Raw genomic sequence first — 27,411 nt, forward strand, 5'->3', positions numbered from 1 at the left:
CACACAAAGCATGTGAAAGATATATCCATACATTTTACAGACACCTCCATCAATTAGGCACTGTGCAGTGCAGAGGGTGTAGCGATGTAATGGATCTGTCTCCCATCTAATGGCTTCTCTCCATTCCATTTACCAATGAAAGAAATCGCAGCTCTTTCACAAGACCAATTAACTCATTATCCGGTCATCTCCTGCAACCAATCAGATTTCACAAAGTAAGCCTTGGTGCAAAGTTTCTTTGTCTAACCAAGATAGATTACAGTTAGACAGATAACAGAGATGGGAGCTGTTAGAAGGCATGAGAGAGCCTAACTGCAGAAGTTTTAGTCTAAACACTCAAAACTTGGGGCTATTTTCTACAGTGAAAATATCTTTTAATCTATAAATAGGCCTCTGAAAAGGGTAGAATAAGCTAACGTTTAGAGGAAAAAACACTCTGGAGAAACTCAAAATAGGTCACAGTAGAGGAATGATTCCCTGGGAAATAGCCTGATGCCCCAAGGGCCACAATATACCATAATATAATGACATGGAGACCGAGGACTTAAGCAGCCACATGTGGGGAAAAGTAAAGGTGTATTGCAGCAAGTCTCTTGCTATTACGAGGCCTTTTCACAACTTGAAAAGAGGCATTCAGGAGGCTTTCATTTTTTCCATTCAGATTATTTAACTCTTCTTGTTCAGCAAATAGAGCATTTTGTTATTACCAGCCAATTATAGCACAGAAACAGGAATCAAACAATTAGAAGAAGCCAGGGAAATCCATACATTTTACATCTCCATCAGAAAATGAGAAAATGTCAGCAGCTAATGTGAACCGACCAGAGATCTTATCTTGCCATGCCTCTCCATCCAAACACCTCTGAATCTATTGCCACGGTAATTGCAGATGATGGGATATTATGACTGGAGAGATTCCAGGTGTACGTTGCATTCAAAAGTTCAAATCTGTCCTGCTATTTCAGTAAACCTCAAAAAAGCAGTCAATATTTTTGAACTGTTCTGATTCTTCCTGATACTTGAGAATTCAATTTTTTTTTTTTTTACAAAATAGGAAACAACTAGTGTATCTTTATATTTATTAGTGTGAAAGTGAAAGAGAGAGACAGGATAACTCCCAATTTAACAGCACAAATTATTGTTTTGTTGTGTTTAACACAGATTAGAGTGGGTTTTCTGAAAATTTCGTTTGCCTCAGTGAATGTGAAGAGGTTTTGGAAGAAATGAAATGATCTGCTTGTTGATTTGGATTTTGGTTTAAAGTCTATATATCTGCTCTGAAATCATTTGTCCTTTGACAAAAGCCACAAACTTCAAACCACAACCACATTAGCTTGCAGCTGAAGTTTCTTTCTTGTTTAACTTACAAACATGAACATATCCTGTCCTTCACCTTACCTTGTTGAACGACTGACCAAACAGACATTCACCAGGGGAAAAGTGCACTGCTAAGATAGCTAATTAGATGCCCAGCATCAGCACATTAAACAGCAGTTATTTGTTTTGCTACTGCTACACAGCTGCCACAACCTGTCTCCAGTGGTGGAAACCAACGCAAATGTTTACTCTTGCCTCTATCACGCTAACCAGCTAGCCTCGAATAGCGATTCACTCACTTCCAGCCTCCAATCCGCCCTGAAGTCATAGCGCTGCTCAGAGGGCTTACTATAACCTTTTGTCTTGTAAACAAAACAAAGACCAAAGCTCTTGTCAAGCAACAATCACCATCAATCGCTCCAGGGAAGAAACCACGTTCAGAACTTACATAAAGCCCCTTTAAATGTTCAGAGGAAGAGGAGCATTTTTGATATATTTTCTTGAATAATGACAAAAATAATAATAAAAACAATTTATAATCAATCTAAAACATGTTGACATTATTGTGGACTGCAAAAAAGGACTACCAACTGAAGTGTGATTTCAGCTGGACTTTCAGCTTACAGAGATTCCTAAAAAAAAACAAGCTGCATGCTGTCCCCCGGGTCATCCGTTTCAAATCAGACATGCAAACACAACACCCTTTAATTCCCAACAGTCCTGCCACTTGATCCAGAACTCCCATGGCAGCCATGCCCAGCCTTGTGAGTCATGTTCTGTTTCTACTATATTAAGGCACAGGATTGCTAATTGCCAGATTTCCCTTTAAACCACAAAGATAGTGTTAGAGCAGCTGCCCAAGGTTTCCATCTCTCTTGCACGCTACATTGATAAACCAAGGTTGGACAGACGAGAGTGAGCAGCACTTTATGGTCCCTGAAGGCAACAGCGGCACACATGGTCACACACAAGTGTTCATCAGCAGAGACAGGCATGTCACGGACTGTCACGTGTCATCAAACTTGATGGAGAAACTCGACAGCCTGACCTGATGCTCTACACAGAAGCTTCTACACAATGAAAAAAGAAAGGAAAATAATAAAACATCGGCGTAACTTCCAAATGGTCCATCAGAGAGCACCAGTCCATCTATCTCACCAGTCCATCATCATCCGGCTGATATACCACCTGGACACTCCATGAGCAGAAGTATGAGTCATGTAGCCATGTAGGTATGGTCAGCTGCTTTATCTATTAAACTTGTCAGAATCAAGGTCATTGTTATTGTTTTAATGGTTGACCTTTCTTCTACTGGTGGGATGGTTGACTGCAGCTCTGACTGAAAGCTGCGTGGCAGTGACAACAGGGGGAAGACATTGATGGAGAGATGAAGAGATGAGGGCCAAGAGTATCACAGGATTTAAAGGAAAGTGAGCAGAGGGAGAGAAACTGCTTTCTATTACTGTCATCTATGGTATGTGGCCATTTTTAGGCACTTAACAATCAAGCAGCATTTTTTACTTACTTTTATTCAGATAAAAGGGAAGTAGCAGCAGCACTGAAAATTGGGTGTCTGGGTTCATGAATATGTATTTTAGGGCATTCCTGACTAGGAATGAATGAAAAATCATGCAAATAGCCGCTGCACCTTGCTTATTGTGGCTGCCTGACTGACTATAGCAGAGAAAAATTGTGTCTGAAATTTAAAGTCTGAGAAAAGGAGTAAAATCTGTTTGCACTGTTTTATCATTCAGGTCAGTAATTGAGAAAGATAACAGATAAAATCAACAAAAATACACACAAAAAAAGCTATTTGAGTAAATGCATTATAAAGTTGCTTTACAGTATCTCTCTGTTCAGTTACTTTATCAAAAAGATAAGTGAATGGATGAGTTACTTACTCTTAACTCTTAGATCTCACTTTGTGGCAGAACTGCGACCGGGCTACATCTGTATTCTAGTAAGTACTCCCCTAACATGTTACCCTCATCCAATTTATGTGATAAGGAACCCCATACTAAGCGCACGATCATGGCACAGACTACGTACACGAAGAATGTATATACTGAAAACAGATCGACTGTAACTATGATTTTGATGATTGCCTACTGAGCCCCAGTCAATACTGTACCCGCACACCAGCCCTTAAGAGTTAACCGTCTAATCATTTGCTGTAGTGAGTTCAGATTAAATGAACAACCTCTCCTTATTATACAAAGACCTGAGGGGAAAGGAAACCCATAAGCTGTAGCAGGGGAATGTTAAAAGCCTGTTAACAAAGTGTCTGCTGTGTTGATACAAACATCGCTACGCTACAATACCCTGCGGCCCTCATAATATATATGAACTGACACTTCAAAGAGACAACACTTCTTGTCACTGCCAAGTCGCCTGAGAGATTTGCCAAAGAGGTGACTGCACACTTTGACCATTATCTATCAACTGTATGCAGGACAAGGTAATTGATTCTGATTACAACTCTTGTTATTGAGGGGTTTAATCAAAATGTCTTGGGATCCAGGCAAAATAAAAATGTCTCATTGTTTCCGCAAGATTAATTGCTACTAAATTAATAAACTCACATTTTGTAGATAGGGACTACCTGAGATAACAGTACCGCATAACTCTGTTTAATGTGCCATTATATCAGTACAACCTGTTTTAAATACTGTACGTTCATCTTGTTTTATCTCTAAAACAATCAAAACACTGTAGAAAAACAAGTTATGAAATGCGGCCTTTGTGTTCAGTATAGCAGCAACATAAGAAAGTCTGTCAAAAAAATAAAATAAAGTTGTCACTTGTGTGGGAAAAGATCAGAGAGAGCATGAGAGAGAGTGAAGAGGATGAGATGGTGCACTTTTTATGTTGGAGGAATTTCATTCTTTCACATTGTCAAGCAGATGATTACATTTTCTCAACACAACGGATATTTGTTGCTCTAAAGGGTCAAGGAGAGATGGATATGGTGGCAGAGGCAGCCAAAGTAAGCAGGCAGGCAACAGCGTCTTTGAATTAAATCCAGCATACTTGTGAATAGGGCTGGGGATCGAAAACCTGATCCAGTTGAGAACCGCCTCCAAATTGTGCAAACTATCGGACTTGCATATGTCCAAGCTTATCGATTCCTTTTATGGATGCCTGCATATTTTTCAGAGCTGGATGGGCCAAAACACTCACTACGCAAGGTCCCAGAATCCCGCTCATGTGAAAGTGTGTCAGTGTTTGGAACTATCCTTTTGGTCACGAAAAGAAATAAGGTAAACTTGTTCCCTCCTCCAACACTGATGTCAGCAAATAACAGTAGGCTAACGTTAAGGTGCTAGCTTGCAGTGCATCTCTCTCTGGTCTGTCTATTGATGTATTTCTTGGTCTGTGTCTTACCAGCCCCTTCCAGGGCTGTTTGTGACTTCGAGGTCTGGCAAAAGTTACTTGGATATTGATTAAATTTTGAAAATGGATGCACATCTCTAAGGATATAAAATCCACCACTGGTCAGCCAAGCCATAGTATAAATAGTATTCTTTATTAAAAAATTTCTAAAAGGAAATCTGGTAGAGCATGAGCCTGAAGCTGATAGAATCAGTAATAAAGAAGCAGTCACAGCCTATAGGCTTGTGTTTACATTGTGTAGCCAGTCTGGTGTAGCGAGAACCTGTGTAGGCCTCCTTTTTTTGCACACAGAAATTTGATCGGGAATTGAACGGTATCAATAAAATCTTATCAATTCCTATCCTTACTTGTGAAACAACATACTGCCTCTTTAAGGTACTGCAATTTTCTTCTTGTTTGATGGAAGCCATTTAAGAGCTGATGATAAATATTTCAAGAGAGTCGGTAAAGGATTCTTTATGAATGACCTTTACCTGATCACAGAGCTCCTGTATAACAATATCTGAAAGAATCTGGGCTTTGAGCTTGAGAGTGGTTTTACATACCACAAAAAAAAAAAAAAACACAGTACAGAGGAAATGCAAATATGCTGGCTTATTCCCAACAGAGGAAGGCTCACTGTAATAATGAGAGGGGCGGAGAGAGACAAGTAGAGCCATGGGCCAAGAGCCGGCTGCCAAACAACAATAAAACGCACTTGTGTGTGATGGATCAAGCTGTGAGAGGAAGATGAAGGGCGAGCCAGGGTCAGATAGACAGAAATCCTCTGTGATCTCTCCCATCTCTCACAAAGACCGTCTGTGGTGTTACAGGAGACACTGAGGGGACACAGATGGCACAGAGGGAAGATACTATACAAAAAGAAAACAGAGACAAAAGAAAGAAACAATGAGGGAAGGAGCTAGACATGGATGCATCATGAGACAGGGAGACCCTGGACACAGACATGGAAAAGGTCCCCCACTCTTATAGACTCGAAGCGGGGTCCCAGGATCATTCTGTTTCTTTTTGTGGTTATTTTGCATCTCCTTGTAGTTGTTTTGTGTCTCTTTGTGGTTATTTTGCTTGTCTTTTTAGTCATTTTGCATCTCTGTGGACATTTTGTGTCTCTTTGTATTTGTTGTGGGTTGTTTTTGTAGTAGTTTTGTGTCTCCAAATGAGTTGTGTTGCATTCCCTTTCTTAACAATTTATGTCTCTTTTGGGCCATTTTGCGTCTATTTGGAGTCTTTTCGCATCTCTTTGTAGTTGTTATGTTTGTCTTTTTAGTTATTTGACAAGAAATGTCAACAGTGCCTTCAAAAAGAGACTCTGACCCCCACTGCTATCCTCTGGGCCCCTGAGCCTGTGCTTGGTAGGCCCCTGTAGTAATCTATCCATGGAACTAGACGGTCTTACTGGACATCTGGGAGATGCCTGTTTGACCTCTAGAGCTTCTGCAGTGCATGGCTGGCTGAACACATTGGATCCCACTGCTAAACCAATTGAGAGAGGAGTTGGGGGTGATGGGAAGGGGTGAGGTGTGTTGTGGTGGGGTGGGGAAGCTCTGTGATTTAGGTGTGAACTGAGCTTTTCTCACATCTATCATGGTCAGGTGGAACGCTGAATGAACCTGAGCAGCCACCCATCCCTGCTCTTTACTATAGCTTAAAGATGATGGAACACCAGAAACCACCGGGGCTTCAGGAGAACACTGAAGGACGATATAGATTACTAAGAAAACAGTGCAGAGAGATTCGCAGGGGAATGTAGTTCAGACTAGCACACCATTACTTTCAACTGTTTCACTTTGCAGGCTGAAGCTCACTGGCTTTTGCCTCCTCCTAAGAAATCAATTACAGAATAGATTTACCAAACCTTATAGGAGTGTGACGACTGATGAGTATTTAAAAATCCCTCTGCCTCTCTGTGTGTCTCCTCCGCTATGGATCAATAGCTCTTTTATACTGTCTATAATTGAAATGCAGGGGGCCTGAGGTGCTTTAGTTGGCTTTAATTTCCTTGTTCGTTATGAATACAAATATAAGCCCAAGGATATCAGATCTCCATTCATCTATAAACACACATGCACACATTCCCTCCTCTATTAGCTGAGATACACTTTAGTTATATACAACATTTAATCACTCTATTCATCTGTAAAGATGATGCTTTTTACTATCAATCAATCTGCTGATTAGTATCTCACTGAATCAATGAATTGTTTGATGTATAAAATAACAGGACGTAGCTTCCCAGAAAGCAAATTGTTATTTTCAAATGTGATGCTGCATTTAAACAACAGTCCAAAGAGGTCCAAAGAGATTCTGTATCTTATCATAAAAAATGAAGGAAATCAACAAATCTATAACAAATCTATAAAATAAAAATAAATATTTAGCATTTTCACTTGAGAAATGACTGAAACGATTGTTTATCAAAATTGTTGACAATGAATCTTCTTTCGGTGGACTAAAAGATTAAGTGACTAATATTTGAGAGACCATAAACTCTTTTTAAATGTAGCCATTAACTGAAATATAAAATACTCATTCAATACATGGCTATAAGTCAAGCCAATTCTTGGCCATCTGTCTTTACTAAGGCCTTAAAAGACTAATAGCCTCTAACTACTTCCCATCTCTCCCTCTAGTTTTGTCAGGCACCTGGACACACCATCAGCAAAAGGCTAAATTACAGTTGGACAGAGGGGAAAAGTGGCGGCTGCATGGTAAAAAGAGGAGGAAAGAGCAAAAGGAGTGCAGGACCTTGTTAAAAGCCCCTCTGTGACAGCCAAGGAAAGGCTGCAGCTCTGAGTCATTAAATGTGGCTGAAGTTGTAGAGAGTGACTGGGGAAAAAAAAGAAGAGGAGGAAGAAACGTATGGACGGAAAGAAAGAGAGGGTTTCAGAGGCGGGTGCTGCAAAAGAGAGGAGCGTCACTTCGGATATGGAAGATCAAGTAGTTGATGTTGGAAAAAGGAAGAGTGAGAATGAGACAGAGGAACAAAAACCAACAATCAGTCTGTGAAATCGAAACTGCTACAGTCTATTTAACCACAGTCTCTACTGGAACACTGAAAATCAAACTTTTATCCTGGTCTTACGAAATGAGTAAAATGTTGTAAAATGCAAAGAACAGTGAAGAGTGAGACTAAAGGCTTGGAGGAACAATATCTATAGCTCAAATAACAGATTTAAGGAGGATGTTGTGTTACCATTTTGATTACCAACTAATGATTATCATTTTTTTTTGTTCAAGACATCTAAACTGAACCAATCCATTCCCAAACATTTTTGTCCTACTCATCTATGGAAGTACAAAAAAGATGCAAGTAAATAAAAACTATATATGGAAATATTAATATTATATTAAAAATGAATAACACAGTGAATAAGTGGGATGTTATTTCAATCAAATAACATTCTCCAAATACAAACCACAGATTTCCTTTCATCCACATAATTACTGCTGTGCCGAAAAACACGCTCAGACATTGTTACATTATCTTTACTTTGATTCTGCTTGTATGCTTGTTGAGCATCACCAGTCTTTCTTTTTTTCATGTCAAAAACGTTTCCATCTTGTACTTAAAGTTATAATCCTTCATGTTTCAGTGTTGTTTGATTTGGCTGCACCTGTGGTTACAAAACGCGCTGTTTAATACGACAGCAAAGACTGTCTGAGCAGCTTAAAAATACAACTGGTGTATCTCTTTATGAAGCAACCAATGAAAACTCAAGTGGGTTATAATAAGTTATAATAATTGCAAACTGATTTCCTGGTAGTTTTTTCACACATCAGCAGGACGTGGTAAAAGGAGCTTATTACCATGCCGAGGAGTTGGTGTTGCGCAGTCTGTCACCTGCGCCTCTTTATCTCACATCTCACTGTAGCTGCTTTTCTTGGTCAATTACTCCTTAAAAGTGATTTACTGACTGAAAATGTTAAAAATGACAGTGTCATTTTTTTCTAGCCACATGTTGCTGTCAATGCTAACCTCTGTGACAAATACATGGTTGTTTCCTGTGACCATTTCACAATAAAAGCCAGCACATTTTGAATGCTTTTTGATTTCTGTGAATCTCTCGAGTCTTTGAAGGACATTTAAATCCGGCATTGGAATGATGATGAAAACATATAAATATAGAGGTACTTACTTAATTTAAATACATTAAATGGCTCTTGCAGAGCAGACCATAAATAGTATCAAATACAGAGTTTAATTTAATAAAGAAAACTCAAAGACTCTAAATTTCACATTGTTTTGCTGCCTGAATAAAATCTTGTAAACAGATCTTTGCAGCATCCCTAGCATAAAACCGCTTTTGTTAGTTTCCTATACCTCTGCGCAGTCCAGGAGCAGTGTCCCCTACAGTTTCAGTTAGAGTTCAACAAGTGCTACTATCACAGAATTCACATTCACATAAGTATGAGTTTGTACTCATGCAAGGAAAAGAACTCATGTCCGACAATTTAACAAAAATGATGGAAACATTTCTGTCACATAAAAAATATTTCACCTCTTTGAGTCTTCAATCATTCGCACTGAGACTCGCAAACAGCACAAATGAATAATTCAACAGATGAAACAGCTTATCACAGAAACTAATTCCTCCGGTGTTTGGAGGCCATAGTGGTGTAAGTCCGACAGTCACCACGTGCCTAATGAATAAGAGTGTAGATAAAATAGCTCAACAGCCTTTACATTTGGAAATAAGCTTTCTGATCCTTTAAATCTCCATGCAACACTCAGGGATCAAGAAAATGTCCAGTTTGACTTCAATGCAGCAGAGTAGCACCGATACATTGACAAAGAGTTTCCTCACACTTTTACATTTTTAAAATATTCCCCAGACACCAAATATACCTCTACCAACAGTCGGTTCCTATGGGGAACAATCAGGTGCAAATTCAGTGTTTATTTTCTTCACTTAATGAACTTCAAATAACTTCTCAGCTGCTAGTGTCGCACGTTTATCCATTCCTCCTCATATGACTTCACAAAACCTGCATAATCTTCCGCCACACTGCCAGATTACAATAGAAGATGAGAAATGTTATAGGTGGATAAAAGATTTCATGTTACAGCCGGAGAATTTAATAGCATGGATTACCTCAAACAAAATGTACTTTGAATTGACTTGCAACTCAGGTTCCAGTGCGTCTACTTTGCTAGCTAATTTTGATTAAAAAGTAAAGTAGTATCTCTGCTCCCTCTTTCCAATGCTAAAAGCCCTGCTTTTAACAAGAGCCGTGAAAAAAAACTGCAAACCCTCTGATTAAGATGGAGTTGTCCTTGCAAGCTTTTGAGCGTTTCAAAGTCAACCCATCGAGGAGGGGAATCTAAAGCTGAGTGTCTGGGGAGCAGAAACACTGGAGGGAGAGGGCTCTCATTTGGCTTCAGTTCTCCTATGGCAGCCATGTTCCCCAGGCTGATGGATGAAGGGAGAAACTCATCTCATGACTAATTATTTATCTTCCCTCCAGAACTGTTGTGTCTGAGGGTTGAAAATAACACAACCCTCTGCTCTGACCAAGTAGTAAACAAACTAGAGTGATGGAGGTGACTGGAGTTTGAAAGAATTAGAACATGTAATTTACTTGAATTAATTTCAATGAAACCCAAATCGCTCAATCCTCACTTGAAATTTGTTGTTGTATTAATGTTACTGTGAGGAAGTTCAAGTTTTAATAGGCAGCAAAAAGCTTTACCTTTATTCACAGGTTTTCCATCTATCCAAAAGAGTCACGATTATCAGTTCAGTACGTTTCACTTCTTTCCTCTGTTTTTTGTTATTGAGGAGAACAACATGCTCACTTGGAGAATACAAAAGGGCACTGCTCCCCACAGTTTATGAACACCCCCTGCTGGAGTGTACGACACAGCCTGTTGCACTATTACATTGTCAATTCACACAGGTCATATGTTCCAAATTTTCCCCCACATTTGAATGTTAGTTCAGATCTCAAGAGACAGCTCTATTGCCAATACTGAAACACATTATGATTTACAACTTGTAATACTGAGCCAGCGTAAAAGCTATTCAACTGAGTGTCCAACCAGACCATTCAGCAGGTCAGGGCCTTTTGCAGGCTGGTCAAGTTCTCTGAAAACCATTTCTTTATGCACTTTGCTTTGTGTGTGGGGACATTCCCGTGTTGACACAGGAAAGGTCTTCCTTCAATTTGTTGCCATAGAAGCACACTCGTATCTACAGCATGATGAGTATGATGTAGCATTAAAAAAGGGCTATTTGTAAGTTTTCTCTGTCGCTGAATCTGGTTTCTTGTGTAGAGTAGGTGGTGGTGATGGCCAAGAGCTTCAGCCATCATTGCATGTACAAGACCAGAGGTTATAATACGCCCTCTGAACAGAGCTTCTTACTCGTATAGTTACTCGGTATAGGAAAGTAATGAGTTCGGCCACACCGAGGCTAGTGATAGAAATAGAGGCAAAACAAGAGTTTGCCTGTTTTTTGTGGTTTGGTGTTGCTTTCCACCGCTGGAGACAGGTCTTGGTGAGTAAAAGAATGAAGTTTGATGCTGAACTAACAACATTTCCTCTTGAGTGATAAGTAAACAGCTGTTAATGCTAATGTTGGCTATGTAGCAATAGCAAAATTTACAAACAGCTCCTTTAAAAGATAGCCTCAGATACTTTTTTTAAAATCCTAATACAAAGACTAATAGCCAGTGTATACTAAGGCCAGGTAGCTGCACCATTTTGAACGACTGCACTGTAACAAATGGGAGACAAAAGCTACAGTTGTTCTGTGCAAAAACACATTCTGAAGCTAATATCATGATACGTCCTCCTGGCAGCTGCATATAAGTTTGTTGACGGCACAAACAAACAGAGATAAACCTACACACGACTGTCAGAACTTAAATACCACATTTTTGCACAAGGTCATTTTGTCCAATCTTTTACTGCTCAGTTGCTCTACAAAAGGTATCACTTCACAACTAGTATGGAGAAGACGACTGATTAGAGGGATTAATAACTCTTTACTTTACTCTTTACAATCTCCCTAAATTCAAGGGATTAGAAGCTCAGCATGTGGAAAGTGGTGTCCACATGCATTTGGCCATGCATCTTAAAATAATATAATATAATTGTGTTTTGTTAATAGTGATATTCTCTTATTACTCAATGTAACCTGTAATCCACCACTGGTGGTTGAGAGATGGAAAGGGTGAGAAGAAAAAAAAAGAGAGACGAGAAAAGCCCTGACTCCCTCTCATCATTCGATGAACCTATCATCCTGCAAAGAAGAAGGGCTTGGGTCCTGGAGCTCCACACAGATCTGGATCAAAGGCAATCCCCGTCTGATCCAAATGTCGTTTGAATGTTTTATGGTAGGCACAGCATCGAGGTGATGCTTGAATAAGACGTGGCTCAAGAGAGCTCTGATCAGAGGTGGTCTGTCATTTTCAGATGAAAACATTATATTGGGGTGCGTTTTTTCTCTCAACACATAAACTGTATATATATACTGTGGGTATGTGTGTATACACACACATATATATATATACATACATAATTCATAATACTGATAAAATAGTCCCATTCCCTTTACAGTACGTCTTGATATCATCAGTCACTGGATTCATAAATGGCTACTGAGGCTGCACCAGCTATTCACATTCACACAGGAAGACTACAGCAAATACACAACTGTTGAATAATGGAGCACACAAATACTGAGGTATGATGCATACAGCATACACCCACATATTCACACACAAACATATCCACTTTAAGTGACGTACCACACCATATGGAGGTTAATTAATTTGTGTCATTGAAAGGTTAAGTGCATTGTATCACTCGCATCTTTTTTTTCCAATTTATCAAACATCAGCCCTTTTTTCATATGCACACGCATAGGAACCTACACACAAACACAGATTCTTTCAGCTCTGACAATAGCCTCCAAGGATGCAGAGGAGCTGTTGCTTTCAAAGACTTGTTTCCTCAGAGGAGAAAGCACAGGATGAGTGTATTTACAGTTTATTATGCAAATATCACCACTAAGCACTCTCATATAATGCAAATGCACATACATGTGTGCAGCATGTTGTACCATCTCAGAACTTTCGTTTAATTTGTGCTCAATACTGTACATGAAAAAGATTTCTGAAGAACTAACACTGTAGATGTATCAACAAGCAAAGAATAAAATGAGTAATACACACTGAAAGGAACTTGCTGCTCATACAGCTGTATACATTTTGATGTGAGATTTGATTTGATTTGGGGTCACATCCTATGTTTCTAAGCTATGATGGCTCTGGAAAGAAAGAAAAATTTCTCTAAATGTGGGTCACTAGATAACTGAGCATGTAATGGGTTAACTTGCTGCATTTATAAAAGGAAATGGGAGGGAACTTGCACTCTGACCTCACTACTGAAAGAGAAACTAAAAGACGAGGAGTAGAGACGCATGCTTTTTATTTCTTTTACAAGTCTCAAAGGTTAAGAAAAGCCTCATACAACAGGTAAAGTTGCATTTTGTCAAATTTACAGTCCTGTCTTTTGTGTAAACTAGTGTATGTCCATAATTTATGACTGACAACTTCTTATCTAGACTCAAATTATGCTGCTTTAACTTTTTCTTTATTTGTCCTTATACTTTCTAGTTATGGCTTGTTCCAGTAGTCTAATAGCTGAAGAAAACTTTGTTTGTTCCATCTGCCTGAGTGTGTTTACTAAACCAGTGTCGATTCCCTGTGGGCACACCTTCTGTTCTGAGTGTATCACAAACTACTGGGACACTAGAGCTATATTCCCATGTCCACTGTGTAAAGAGGAGTTCCACATAAAACCAATGCTTCGGGTTAACACTGTCATTCAGGAGATGGCTGAACAGTTAAAAAACAGAGTTGGAGAAACTTCCGGTACCTTCGAACAAGCAGGAAATGGGAATGTACTCTGTAGTATGTGTACAGAGGCAAAAGCCGCAGTGAAGTCCTGCTTAGTGTGTTTCATGTCTTTCTGTGAAAAACATCTGGAGCCTCATCAGAAAGTTCCAACCCTGAAGAAGCACAAGTTGATCAACCCAGTCGAAAACCTGGAGAGCAGGATATGTAAGATGCATGACGAGCCTTTGGACCTGTTTTGCAGGGTGGATCATCAGTTTGTGTGTGAGGTCTGCAAAAGTGACCATAAAACCCATATGATAGTGCCTCTAGAGGAGGAGGCTCAAATGAGAAGAGTCCTGCTGGGGAACGAAAAGACACACACAGATAAAATGATCCAGGAGCGTCAGCAGAAAATTCAAGAGATTCAAAACTCAATGGAGGCTAGTAGAAATAATGCAGCAAAGGCACTGTCATGCAGCTTGCATGTGATGACTGCTCTGGTTTCCTACATTAAGAGAAGCCATGCTGAGCTGACTGAGGTAATTGAGATGAAGCAGAAAAAAGCTGGAACAGAGGCAGAAGGATTCATTAAAGAACTGGGGGAAGAAATTATGCAAATAAATCAGAAAAACGTGGAGCTTAATCAGGTCTCACTTGCCAACGACCCCCTCAAATTCCTCGAGAATCTCCTCTCTCTTACCATCTCTGAGCCCCAGGTGAAGGACTGGTCTAATGTGACTCTTACCAGTGACGAGTTTATAGAACAGAGAGCCCTGGCCAAGCTGCAGACAACAGTCATGAGAGAAATAAGTATGCTGTGTGATCCCGACTTGAAAGAAAAGCAGCGGCATGCTGTAGATGTAACTCTGGATCCTGACACTGCAAACCCCCAGCTCACTGTTTCTGCAGATGGGAAACAAGTCACACATGGAAACAGAAAGAGGAATGTCCCGAACAAACAGGAGAGGTTTGACCATGTCCTTAATGTCTTGGCAAAGGAGGGTTTCTCCTCAGGAAAATTCTACTATGAGGTCCAGGTTAAAGACAAACCACAATGGGATTTAGGGGTTGCAAACCAGTCCATCAACAGAAAGGGAGATATTCGACTTAGCCCCAAGAATGGCTACTGGACCATTTGGCTGAGGAAGGGAAATGAGTTTACAGCCAATGCAGGCCCTGCCATTACCCTCCCTGAGAGGAAGATGCCTCAAAAGGTTGGGGTGTTTGTTGATTATGAAGAGGGCCAAGTTTCCTTCTATGATGTGGATGCCAGGGCTAACATCTTCTCCTTCACCGAATGTAACTTCACCGAGAAGCTCTTTCCTTTCTTCAGCCCCTGTGATAATGACGAGGGCAAGAATTCAGCCCCCTTGATCATTACTCCCGTCAAACACAAAAGCTGAGTTTTTTTTTTTTTTTCTGGGTTTGTGAAAGAGAAAGAGAAAGGGAGAAAGATCACAATAGTAGAATTTTGACATGTTTTTATCTGTGAAACTCCAGTGTCATTCTGGTTGTCCCATCCATCAGTGTCAGTGTCACCTGTCACACAGACAGCAGTAGATCACCAACAGAGTCCGCATGCAGCCATCAGGACATTCACTATACACACGGACTGACGGACAGACAGACAGACAGACACACACACCTCTGGCAGACACTGACATAGCCATGCATCTCCCTGGGTTACAAAAAGAAATCTTTATGAGCTGACCATTAACTTTGATACTTTAAAGCTGCTCCTGTGCACCACCATGGGCTCACAAATACCAGAAATATTTATACAAGCAGGTCAAATAGAATTTACAAATGATTCATACCATTTGTTTTGTGCTGCTCTCAGTGCCACATATCAGGACTTTTTCATAATGCTGTGATGGATGGTCCTAAAAGACTCTTATTATTCAGCTCTTCTAATGTGGCTCTGGATAATAACCGTTTTCTCCACAAATGAATGTGCTCAGTTAAAAGGTTAGTTATTAAATTGATCAGCCACAACACTGGAGCCTGACTGGCACATAATGCCCTGTCCTCTAATTAAAATTAGCCAAATGTGCAGGTGCAAGGCTAATTCAAATGTGGAATATCAGCCTGATTAGGAAAGACTTAAGTAACTTTTTATTGAGCAGAGTCAAATTAAATTTGTTTTTTCCTTTTTTTTTTTTTTTTGTATATCTTTATTGTTATGATGCAGGTCTATTGAGGGTGTGCTTCTTAAATAAATCTCATCTGGTCATCAAGCAGCAAAAAGAGGTTTGGGAGACAGGAATACCAAAGCCCGTCACACTGGCCCATTGGATGTTGAATCATTTAGATGCCAGTAAAGCGGGTAGTTGTAAGATGAAAACCACATACTGGATCGTAATAGTTACATGATATTTTACCTTGATAGTCATGCATTTTTGACGTTAATTAATTAGATCAAGATAACCCTGTAATCTGTTCATTGAAGTTAGCATGAAAAATAAATGGAATTACAAGGTGTTAAATAAAAGCAATGATTCATGATACACGTGTGAGAAAGTGCTGACAGTCTATATTAGGGCTGAAACAATAAGTAAAGTCATCAACAGTAAGTTTACAGAAATTTTGACAATCATTTATAAAAAAGAAAACAAATATGATTAAATGTGAAAATATGTTGCTGTACTCCACTATGTACCATTGTTAATTGAATATTTTGACTTTTGGTAAAAAAAAAAAAAGGAATTTTTGAAGATGCCACTTTGTATTTTCTTATTTTTTCTGACAATTTTTGGCTCTTTTAAATGATTAACTCTAAAAATATGAAATAATAAACACATGAATGATGAAAATGTCGCTCTCGTCTGTATACGGTACTGTGTTTGAATGGATACTGCCTCATTCTGCTGAGTGTTGAGCTGAGTGAAAAGTATGTCCACTATCTAATGTTTGCCTGATTGTCACTGAAAAAAAATGAATAAAAAAAGTCATTTAGAAAGTTGTATCCAGTCATTTTTTCGATTTCTTTCTTGATAAACACTCACAAGAATATAAGAAATCCTGCCAGAATAGAAAGACACTGAAAACTGAATTATTTCAATATGCAATTAAAGTGCATCTGTCACTTTGCGGAATATAAACACACATTAGAGTCTCTTGGCAGCCTGAGATTCCCACAACATATACTTAGCAATTTTGTAGCCACCACTTGCAAAATAATCAGTTAAGTTTCTTCCCCCTACAATTTGAAAAACAAAAGAAATGTTAATTTTGCCTTTTGGAAACAAGGGAATGAGATTTTAATGATTTGACATGGATATTTGCATGGCCTTGTCTCAAGTGATAACAAGTTATCTGCAAAATGGGAACAGGCATATGCAGGTGGTGAATAAATCTCACAGCTTTGTCCCAATCCAGAGCAAGACAGAGGTCAAAATCATTAATAACATGCAACAGGCAACATGTTAACAGATATTATTCAGGAGAACAGTCCAGCATCTTGCAGCAGTATTGAGCTGGTACTTCTCAGAACAAGGACTGTACTGGTGCACACTTTGTTCTTTGTATGATCATGTGCTTTTATTGTTACTGTTACTATTATTGAAGTTAATTTTGCAATTATTATCTTTATCTTGTTCTTATACTTAACTTTCCTATTTTCTTTACTATTTTGTCTTTCTTCTGTTTTGTTTTCCTCTCTATGCTAAAAGGCCAGGAACAGACTGGATGCATTGCAGCTGCAGAATGTCTTTGTTTTCATTTCGGCATCCATGTTAACGGGTTAGAGCGGAAGCGTGCACCTCCCAGCAAAATCAAATCAATCAATAAATTAATGTATAATTAAGAGAAATCCAACATTCCAGTTGCCTGCAAACTGTATGTAGAGAGATAGAGCTGCAGTAGTGACGCAGCAGAGACAAAGCCGGTGTGAACACACACACGTGCTTCTCTGCAGCAGTTCAGTGTCGTCAGCGTTTAATAGAATACAAAACACAGCAGATTTTAAACTCTGATGGAGACACAGTTGTGTTTGCACTATTAAAGGCCACAAGTCAATCAGCATGCTCAGTTCCTTTTTTCCTTTGAAGATATTATTATGGAGCAAAGAGAAGGTAGGGATTCTACATTAAGCACACATCAAGAGCAGGTGTTCATGGTCAGTGGTGGAAGTATTTAGATTACATCTTTTACTTCAAAGTGTATAAACACTGGATAATCTCACTTAATTAAAAGTACATGGGGCGTAGTGTGGCATAGTGGTCTAAGCAGGCGCCCCATGTGTAGAGGCTACAGTCCTCGCTGCAGTTGGCCCCGGTTCGAGTCCCGCATCGGACGGCCTTTGATGCATGTCATTCCCCCTCTCTCTGCCTCCCCATTTTCTGTCTCTCTCTACTTTCCTGTCCTATAAAGGCACAAAAACCCAAAAAAATATACTTTAAAAAAAAATTAAAAGTACATGAAATGCACTTAAAAATGTTACCTCATGTCTTTTGTTATATGAAGTTAGCACGCTAACCAACTAGCCTTGGCCTGTCTCATCACTTTCTGATAGCGACTCACTGTAGCCTCCAATCTGCTCTGAAGACGTAGCATAGCTCTGAGGTCATTCTATAAAATTTTGTATTATACATTACAACAGTTGCCGAAGCTCTTGTGGAGCAACAAACACCACCACCCGCTCCAGGGAAGAAACCACATTCAGTGGCAGAGAAAAATTACAAATAGCACCTTTAAATGAATATGGAACAGGTTCAGACATACTTCCCTCACAGGCCTTTCTTACTGCAGCTCTTACAATGGTGGCTTTTTAAACTATGTATCCTTTGACCGACAGTCATCCAAACCTGAATGAACTGCAGTAAAAGCCACAGAATTATCATTTGTGGTTTAGTAGCTCTATTGTATTCGAAATGTGCTCCAGATTAATACTATCATTATAACAGGCTCATTATAAAGTGTGCATGACACTGTTCAAAGAAATACAGTTTCACCAGTCTAAAGGTGTCAATTTGAGAAGCTACTGATGCAGTCAGTGAGTGAAGTCACGTTTCGCCAGCACACCAGCATCTTTTTAACTCCTCATTCTGTTGACTTGCCTTTGTTTAACCACAAAATAAATGCAGGGAGAAGGCCATCCTGGATATCCTGGACTGCTGTGAAATGCTGATACCAATAGAAAAAGGAAAATTCAAGCAGTTCTTATGGGGACCAGAGGCAGTCTTTGTCATGCACTGTTTGAAACCAGACACTGGTGAGGAGAAGCACAAGAGAGAATAATGAAAAGTGTGGTATGTACCTTTAAATGGGGCCTGTACAAATGAACCACAATGAGTTTACAATTGAAATAATGTGTTTGAGTCACCAACCCAAAGACACAAAGATTTCTATCAAGCTATACACCATACCTTCATTAATTACTTTCTACTTATTAAATACTGTAGCTGTATTCACTGGCAGCCTTGGAAACAGTGATTGTAAATAGCTTGGGATATACACCTGCAAAGTGTTGAACAATTGTGTCTCCATTCTGCTGCGTATAATCTCATCACTGTAGTTTTTAATACCTGCAGTCTGTTAATCAATAACTATTAAACTGGAATTTCTCAACCTTGAATGAGCCCTGACATCTGAGAACAGATTAAATAAAATAAAATCAAGATATACTGTGTATTTGACAATTTCTGATTTATTGCTTGGTATATCTGCAGCTGTACTAGAGGTGTCAGTCAGGTACACATTTTGATTCTGAGTGAAATCAACAACTACAGGATGGAGTGCCATGAAAATTTCACGTTCATGTATTCAACTTAGGAAAACCTTAGACAGATTACCAAACAGTCATTCTGATGTTTATTACACTTTTGTTAGAATTGATTAGATTATAAATAACAATCTCTTGGTACACTGGTCTGGGTAATTACACTGCCTTAATGATATGTTTGACAGTATGTGAAAAATACGAGTATATCAGGTGGTGTGTGTGGGAGTGTGTGTGTCTGCAGGTGCACATGCCTTTTGTCCTACAGTATGTGTATCTAATGAAGTGCCAGATACAATGAGATAAATCTATCCATTAGTGTCCCTTAACGAGACTAAATCCACATGGCTGCTAATGAGTTGGTGCATCAGTCGTCCTCAGAGAGCTGGAGGACCTGACTGGAGATGGAGACGACCCAGAGACGGACAGAGTCAGACCCTCTAAGCCAGTAAATCCACAGCTGCAGCTGTCGTAGACCTCCATCATTTAGCTGCTGGTCCTTCAGGAAGTGACTTCAAGCTAGCCTTCAGCAACAAGTGATTAGACAGTGGAATCATAGCCAGCACAGGGAACCACTAATCATCTGTAATCATTGATCTGCCTTTACTGGGCCAAACTCATTAGCCTGATGGAACAATGCTCTGTAGAATTCTGTTGTTACTGGGCTATTATTAGCTTTCAAGCTACTGCTGCGATAAACATATGTTCTCTACCCTTGCACGACATACCATGAAACAAAACATGGCTAATGTAACAGTATAAGGCTGAAATGATTACTCAAAAAACTGGAGGTATTCAAATAATAAAAGGCTCAATTCAAATTCTTTGCAAGTCAGTGTGCAAGAACTGATGCTGTGTACGGACCGTACAAGTTGAAAATGGAAAAAAGAGAAACAGAGAAAGAAAAAGTCCACCAGTAAAAACACCAGAAACTATTGAAGTTTTGGGAGCATCTCAATTTGAAGGCATGGCATACACAGTTCAAGCCTCTACTGCCTTCACAACTGGAGCATCGTGCCACTTATAAGAAGGATAGAAGTAGAACTACAGTGGCAGCAGAACATGAGATTTTAAAAAACTGCAGCCTTATAAGAGTATAAGCAAAATAGCATGTACAAGAAAACCCTTCCAAATGTCGAATTTGCTGTATTAGCATCAATCATCTCAGAAATGTACAGTTGTGCATCTAAGTCAGCGGCAGCTTCTTTACCAACAAAATAAATCAAGTAATCAGACTTGCAGACTACAACATGATCACATACTGTAAACTGTATGTGTTGCAGGTTTGGTAAAAAAAAATCTAAATTAAAACTGAGACAGCATAGATGTCCATTATTGTGACAAGTTCATTTTTGCAGGACAGGAAAAGAGATTTTATTCACTGTATGCTGTCCATTCCATTAGAGGTGATCTAGATGTGCTTAACATTGAACGGACATGAAGTCCGTTTCTTCGTACGATGTTGTGTTTCACAGTTTTTGAGGTGTGTTTCAATACATACACCCTAAATACACTGATTTCAACAAGAATACATTAAAATCATGTGAAACACCTTAAAAGGTTTCCTCGAAGGTGTGAGTAAATAAACGGTAAATGTAGCAGGAGATATCATCATGATAGAATTGCACTTATACTCTGTTAATGGCACCTTTATGATAAAAGTGTTCATAACTCAACTAACTGACAGAGAAAGAAAAGTAATGGGTGAGTGACTTTCTATCTCTAAGATGGAAAGAAATACGACTGGGTGGCTTTTCCAGTGACAGATCAGATTTTTGCTCCACAAAGGCTTTGATCTTAAGGCTTTCTGACAGGCTTTAATCTGAGCAGACCACACACCCGCACAGACATCTTTTCATTGAAGCCCACAATATACAAAATGGACTCCATTTATTTCCAGCTGTCTGTTTGTGGTTTTGAGAAGATCAGTACAGAGACAGTGCTGCAGAAAACTCTTCCAGGGGACAGTGTGGTTGATAAATAACATGAAAGTGTCTTTAAAAAGGGAAAGTGTAAAACCATGCAAAGGTCATCTGTTTTCCTTTACACACAAATTGTGGCTGGTCAAACTGTACTCTGCTTTGTACACCCATTGTGGCTGTTGTCACAAAGGTTATTCATAAATAATTGCGCCTGCTGCGCATTCTCTTTCAGCTGTTTCCACTGGATTTGTTAGTGCAGGTGGACGTCTGCTTCAAATTCAGATTTTGGAGCGAGGAACGCGAACATGTTGAAAGCTGAAAAGAAAATAATTTTACTCATCCTAAATCACGCTTGGTTGTATTATCAGAGCATGACAAAAAGAAAATAGCAGCACCTGAATGAAAAAAGGCAGCCTGTAATCTGAGAGACAACTGACTGAAAGCTCAAACAAAAAATGGCAAAAGAGAGAGGGGAGCTACAGACCTGCCAAGCAAGACCATATTTCTACATACTTCACTTGCTGTTATTTTACTTCAGTTCATCATTTTTCAGCAGGTTTACTAGGTGGGGAATGTACAGTTCACAAAATCACTTAAATTTTAAATATGGTGTACTTATCCAGGTGTGGAGGAGAAGTTCGTTTAACTGTGTAAGGCAGTGACGCATGTCCCCCCAGGGGGCACAGGAAAGTTGGAGGGCAAGTTGAAAGGCAAACAAGGTACTTTCAAACTGTTACCTGATCTGATTGCCACAATTTGAGTCAAAATGAATTTCTAATATCTAAAATCATATAAGACACAATTTAGATTCAGGATGTAATTTTATCAAAGTCAAAAATGAATGAACTTTCATAGATCCACTTAGAAATCTCAGAGAAAAAGACACTGAGACCTTGACTGAGAATCATCACGTTTTTCTTCAGTGTCACAGTAATCCAGTGATAGTTGTGTGTGCATTTCCGGATACATGCAAACTGCCAATAGCTAATTCGGCATACTTCGACAAAGAACCATCGTGGAAAAATCCTTTACCATAAATTTCTTCACATTAGGGTGCCACTGTCCTACTTTTGTCTCAGGGGGGTCCACTTTGTCAGACATTAAAACCAAAAACAAATAACAAATTATTATCAGTTATTAATTATTATTAGTTTGGGCTCAAAGCTTTGTACTATAATATACTAAAATATACTCCACAAAGTTCTCCCTGTTGTGTCTGGACCTCCTTGTAAACCCACAGTAAAAACTTCCCCATGTCTCCAGTCATACTGTTGGAAGGCATAATTCAAGTTAAGTTTCCCCTCTATTACATCAATTATGTGTGGTCTGTATATGCTGTGGGAAACAGTTTGTTGTTGGTAAAATCCTTTGCTCTGTGCTTTCCACTGCTGCAGCATAATAAACATAACTTTTCTGCTTAAAGCGAAATCTGCCTCAGACACCAGCTGATTCAACCAAATGAGAAAATTTGCCTGCTACAAAAAACTCACATAGAGTGACTGGGAGAGAAACAAAAACATAACTAAAAACAAAGACATTACTACAAAATATAAAGCATTTTATCCATATCGCCTATTATTAAAACTAAAGTAAGATGAAAACTGTATGTACTTTTCATCCATCCATCTTGTTTTTAACTGCTTACCCCTTATGGCTATAGGAGGGCTTGAACAGATCCCAGCATGCATTGGGTGAGAGGCAGAATACACCCTGGACAGGTGTAGCAGTATCAAGTAGATGTGTGGATGAGAATATCATAGTCATCTACTCTTTCCTTTCAATATGGAGAAACAAATTATACGTCTGAAATGAAAAGAAATCTCAGCTGCCTACGAGCATCAACTTTTGTTTGTTGAAGATTTAAAAGGGACGGCACTCGCAAGCTCAACACTGTTGTTGACTGAGGAGAAATGTTATTTACCTACATAACTGGTAAAGCTAGCCTGCAGTGGGACTTAAAGAAATATGGGTCATGTGCAGATTCTCCCCAGGTGGACTACCTTATCTCTACCTGTGGGAATTACATTTATTATAACGCAAAGAGCACACAGATATTGTCTTCGATGGAGCTGTTGGCAACTGACTTTGGCAGGAGAAAAATGAGCCATTTAGCTGGCCAGTGCGAGGATCCACAGGCCATGTTCGACTAGAAGCAGTACCAGTGAGTCAGCTCTGCCCTGCAAGTACTGATATGAGTTCATTTGGAGCCCCTGTGTATCGCTGCCAGATTATAAATCCAGACCAATTAGTGTCACCCTGACAGATGAGAACATGGAGTCACACCTCTCTGTTTTAAGGGCCCTCTTCTTCCTACTGCTCATAATGCAGTTAATTAGACAGCTACTCTTTAATTAGACAGCACACTGGCCCTGATTGAAACTGGGCTCATTGGGTGAACGATTGCACGTGGCAGAGACACACACACATACATACATACACACACACACACACACACACACATACACACACACACACATACACAGACAGACAGACAGACAGACAGACACAGAGACACACACACACACACACACACAGACAGACAGACAGACAGACAGACAGACAGACAGACACACGCACACACACACTTACACAAAGACCATGTGTTTGTGACAGCTCGTGTATAACAGGTCAGGATGTGTGAGTGAGCCAAAGCCATGTGACTTTTTGATTGACGGCACTGTTGGCATGGTGAGAGGCAGGCGGATGTGAAATCTCCGCTGTGCAGCTTCCTGGTTTTAGCCGTGTGACCTCCAAACAGTCCAGGCAAGCAGAGCCGCAGGCTACAGCAAGCTAATCAAAAACAGCAAAGACCAAACAAGGCTACCTCTTTCAAACTGTCTCAAAATAACAGGATTAAAGTTTATCTCTCACCAGCAGTTATTTGATGCTGCTAGCATGTAAATTACATTCTATCAGGCGACATCCAACCAGACAAAGCTGGCAACTGTAATTCCAGGTAGGGTCTGTGTAGCACATGCAGAATAGTATTGGAGTATTGTTGCAAAACTAGTGAGGACAGGTGTCTTTACTCTTTAGTGCCATCATGGCAGTGTAAGGTAGTACTGTCAGTACCTGGAGCCAGGATGGTTCTTTTCGTCTTTTTGCCATTTCCAACGCTGTTTTCCGCAGGACGCTCTGTCACCAGTGGCCCGTTGGAGCTGTTGAAGGGAGCAGGGTTGCTGTTGGTCGCTGGATCAAAGGGGAGAGCGTTGAGTCCTAAAAGTTGCCAACAAGAACCATGTTAGATGAGATGAAGCAGCTGTGTTCAACTACCACAACAATGTGCATCTTAAAGAGCAGCTGTTTTAGCTTGAACAACACCCCCTTCACATATTCAAAAAGTATATTTAAACCCACAGAGACCCCACTGCCCCTCAACCACCCCTACAGGGCAGAGTGACATGAAGGAGTAGGTAAAGTCTGTTACATCATAGACTAAAACCAGGATTAACTGATAGTTAATTAAATGAATGGTTACTCTAACTCAAAAAACTTAATTTAGTGATACTTTAAAGATGTACATTCAATGTGTAACTTAGATTGTGCTTTCTCATGGTGTAAAATTACCATTATTACCACGTCTGCAGAGATTTGTCTGAGCTCTTTGATCAATATCATTGACTCATCAAATGCTCCAAACCGTGTAACTATATCCTTCCATAATCTGACCTTCTGACACACTGGTTGTTCGTTTTATTGAAACAAGCTCTGTAACATTGCAGGTAGTGAAAACTGAGCTGGGTGGAGTAGTTGCCATACAATTAACTGTCTCATGAAGATGCTGAAAACTAACTTCATGCCCTGGAAACACACATATAGTAACAAAACACCTTTGCCCCTTATTTTTTTTTTAAAAATGAGAGATGTTACAAAAACAAAGACAGATAATGTCTGGAATAATGTGAAAACAACTGATCAAAAGTCATTAGAAGAAGTAGCATTTCCCTTCCAGCAATGTCCAAAAAAGTTCCTGAAAACAGACAGTCAGAGGATGAGATATAATGAACAAAAAAGAAAAAAACATCAAAGATGCTGAATTCTAATGAAATATTTCCATCCTGAGATGCTGGTGTGAGTTTCTAGATCTTATCACAAATGTATTATTAATGCGGGCACACTGTCCACACACACACACACACACACACACACACACACAAACACACGCACGCACGCACACACACACACACACACACACACAATATGACTCATCATACTATAAAAATGTCTGGGCTTTAATGCCTCCTGCTTTTGAGCCCATATTCTGTTCTATATATTCGTAAATATTCACCTGCTCATTTTCTTATTTTTCTGTTGGTTTAACATGATATAGAGCGGAGCAATAAATAAAGTCATATCCTTGAGTAAAGGTCAAAATATTAAAGAGGAATTTATTTACAAATCTCACAAACTGAAAAGCAAATAAGATCTGAACCATCAGCTAAGAAAATATAAGGAAACACATGTGCTTATTTATACATACTTCTGAGGAGGCCTTGAGACACCAGTTCCATACCAATGAAAAAAGCACCAATGTAAAAAGCACGTGTAAGAGTGAGTGACAAATGACATCATTTTGGCTCCTTACAGATCTCAGATAATGATAGCAAGAGTTTTGACAATTATTAGATGGATGATGTATGTTTACATTTACATTCAAATATTAACATAATTTATTCAATGTTCACTTTGCAATGAAAAGTCAAAATGATTCTGTCAAATGTGATCTCTCAACTATCTTTTGACATTAACATCTATTTCTGGGGCTCATTATTTTCATTTTTTTAATTTATTTTTTTATCAAAAGCGCTGTTTTAAAAAAGTAACATTTGCAGTGTTAATGTTTAGACAGCCTGTTTATTTTTTAGCTACATACTTAGGGAAGAACTCTGTCAAATCAGCAGCAGCTTATTTGTTTTATCTCCTCAAGCTCCTTTTCACTGTCTTTACATAAAAGCATTTTTAGAGCTGTCATTTTCACAACAGGACCTAATTCGATGTAACTACTGTGAACAATGTCTTCTGGCAAAAGTAAACAAAAGACTTTGGAGATGTCTGGACACAAAATCAGGTGAAATTGCTGGAAAAATGGTAAAAAAAATTTGGTTTAGAGAGAAAACAGGAAACAATGAGTGGTATCTCGTATCAGAAGCTAAGTCATATTTACACGGGTTCTAACCCAATTCCACCATGCACAATGAAAATAGATTTTTCATTCCTTCACTATATTGCCATTCACATACCTTCCTCTAAATTAAGAATTACATTTCATTGTGTCCATCAGTAATCTGGGTTTTGTGCTGGTACTTTCTGCTGACAGTCTTTCGAAATAAGCAATGCAGCAGAGATTTAATGGTTTCAGAAACAGTAATAAAGCTTTTCCTCACACATGTATAGTACGAATGGGAAGAACAGACCTGTCATACTTAGAAATGATAGGAAATACAGCAGATTAAAGAGCCAATCTTCAAACGGTCTAAAAGAACTGAACTGTTGATATTAAAAGTATTAGTCAACAACAGTATCTTTGTCTGCTGGAGCTGGGAGTTTTAGTGAAGTTATATTTTTCAGCTTGGGAGTAAAAAACGCCTACAAAGTGTTACAAGGTGACACCAGCTAATACCTGAGCTCTATCTCTGGACACAACCACATGTACAACTTATTTTTGCAATTTAGGTGAAAGGAGATACAAGCATAATCTTGTCACAGTGCAGAATCACCTGGAAAGGGGGCTGGGACAGTGGGATGAACTGACTGGTATTACAGATGGAATGGGAGCGAGGTTCGATACTGGCCACTCAGCTCTCTGGTCCACTTTAAAAGCAACAGACAGTTTCCTGATGGGCTAAATGCAAATCCTGCCCAGCTTTCTAACTGTTGCTGTGTGGAAGCTGGTCCTTGTCAGAACCAGAAGCTTACATTACCCACAAGGAAAGTTGACCACTGACAGTTTGGTCAAACTTTTTGGTGTGTTATGCTAGCAGTGGCTAATAGTGCCTTGAGCCCAACAAGACCTTTACGACCTTGTCCTTGTCCCTACTAGGGATGGGTACGAGTACTCCAGTACTCATTGCTGAAGTCATTATTCGAGTCTTGGTTACATAAGGGAGACAAACAGCAGCTCCTGTGTGAAAGTTCTGTGTTTTGTTGACCCATCCATCCACCCTAACCCTCCTTCTAACGTGGACTTTGTTGTTATATACTACGTCACCAGACTTC

The 27,411-nt window shown here is 39.4% G+C and overlaps 1 protein-coding gene and 1 pseudogene across 1 annotated transcript; one reads left to right on the plus strand and one right to left on the minus strand.

Moving 5' to 3' along the window:
* The window catches only part of LOC130173970 (ecto-NOX disulfide-thiol exchanger 2-like), a 160,370-nt pseudogene that overhangs the window by 91,046 nt on the left and 41,913 nt on the right, over positions 1 to 27,411 (minus strand).
* LOC130173352 (zinc-binding protein A33-like) lies at positions 13,115 to 16,528 on the plus strand. Its single transcript, XM_056382549.1, has 2 exons — positions 13,115 to 13,191; positions 13,333 to 16,528. The coding sequence occupies exon 2, from the start codon at positions 13,335 to 13,337 to the stop codon at positions 14,955 to 14,957; it is 1,623 nt and encodes a 540-aa protein (XP_056238524.1). The 5' UTR covers positions 13,115 to 13,191; positions 13,333 to 13,334; the 3' UTR covers positions 14,958 to 16,528.

This window comes from Seriola aureovittata, chromosome 8 (assembly GCF_021018895.1).
Source record: "Seriola aureovittata isolate HTS-2021-v1 ecotype China chromosome 8, ASM2101889v1, whole genome shotgun sequence".
Taxonomy (NCBI): Eukaryota; Metazoa; Chordata; class Actinopteri; order Carangiformes; family Carangidae; genus Seriola; species Seriola aureovittata.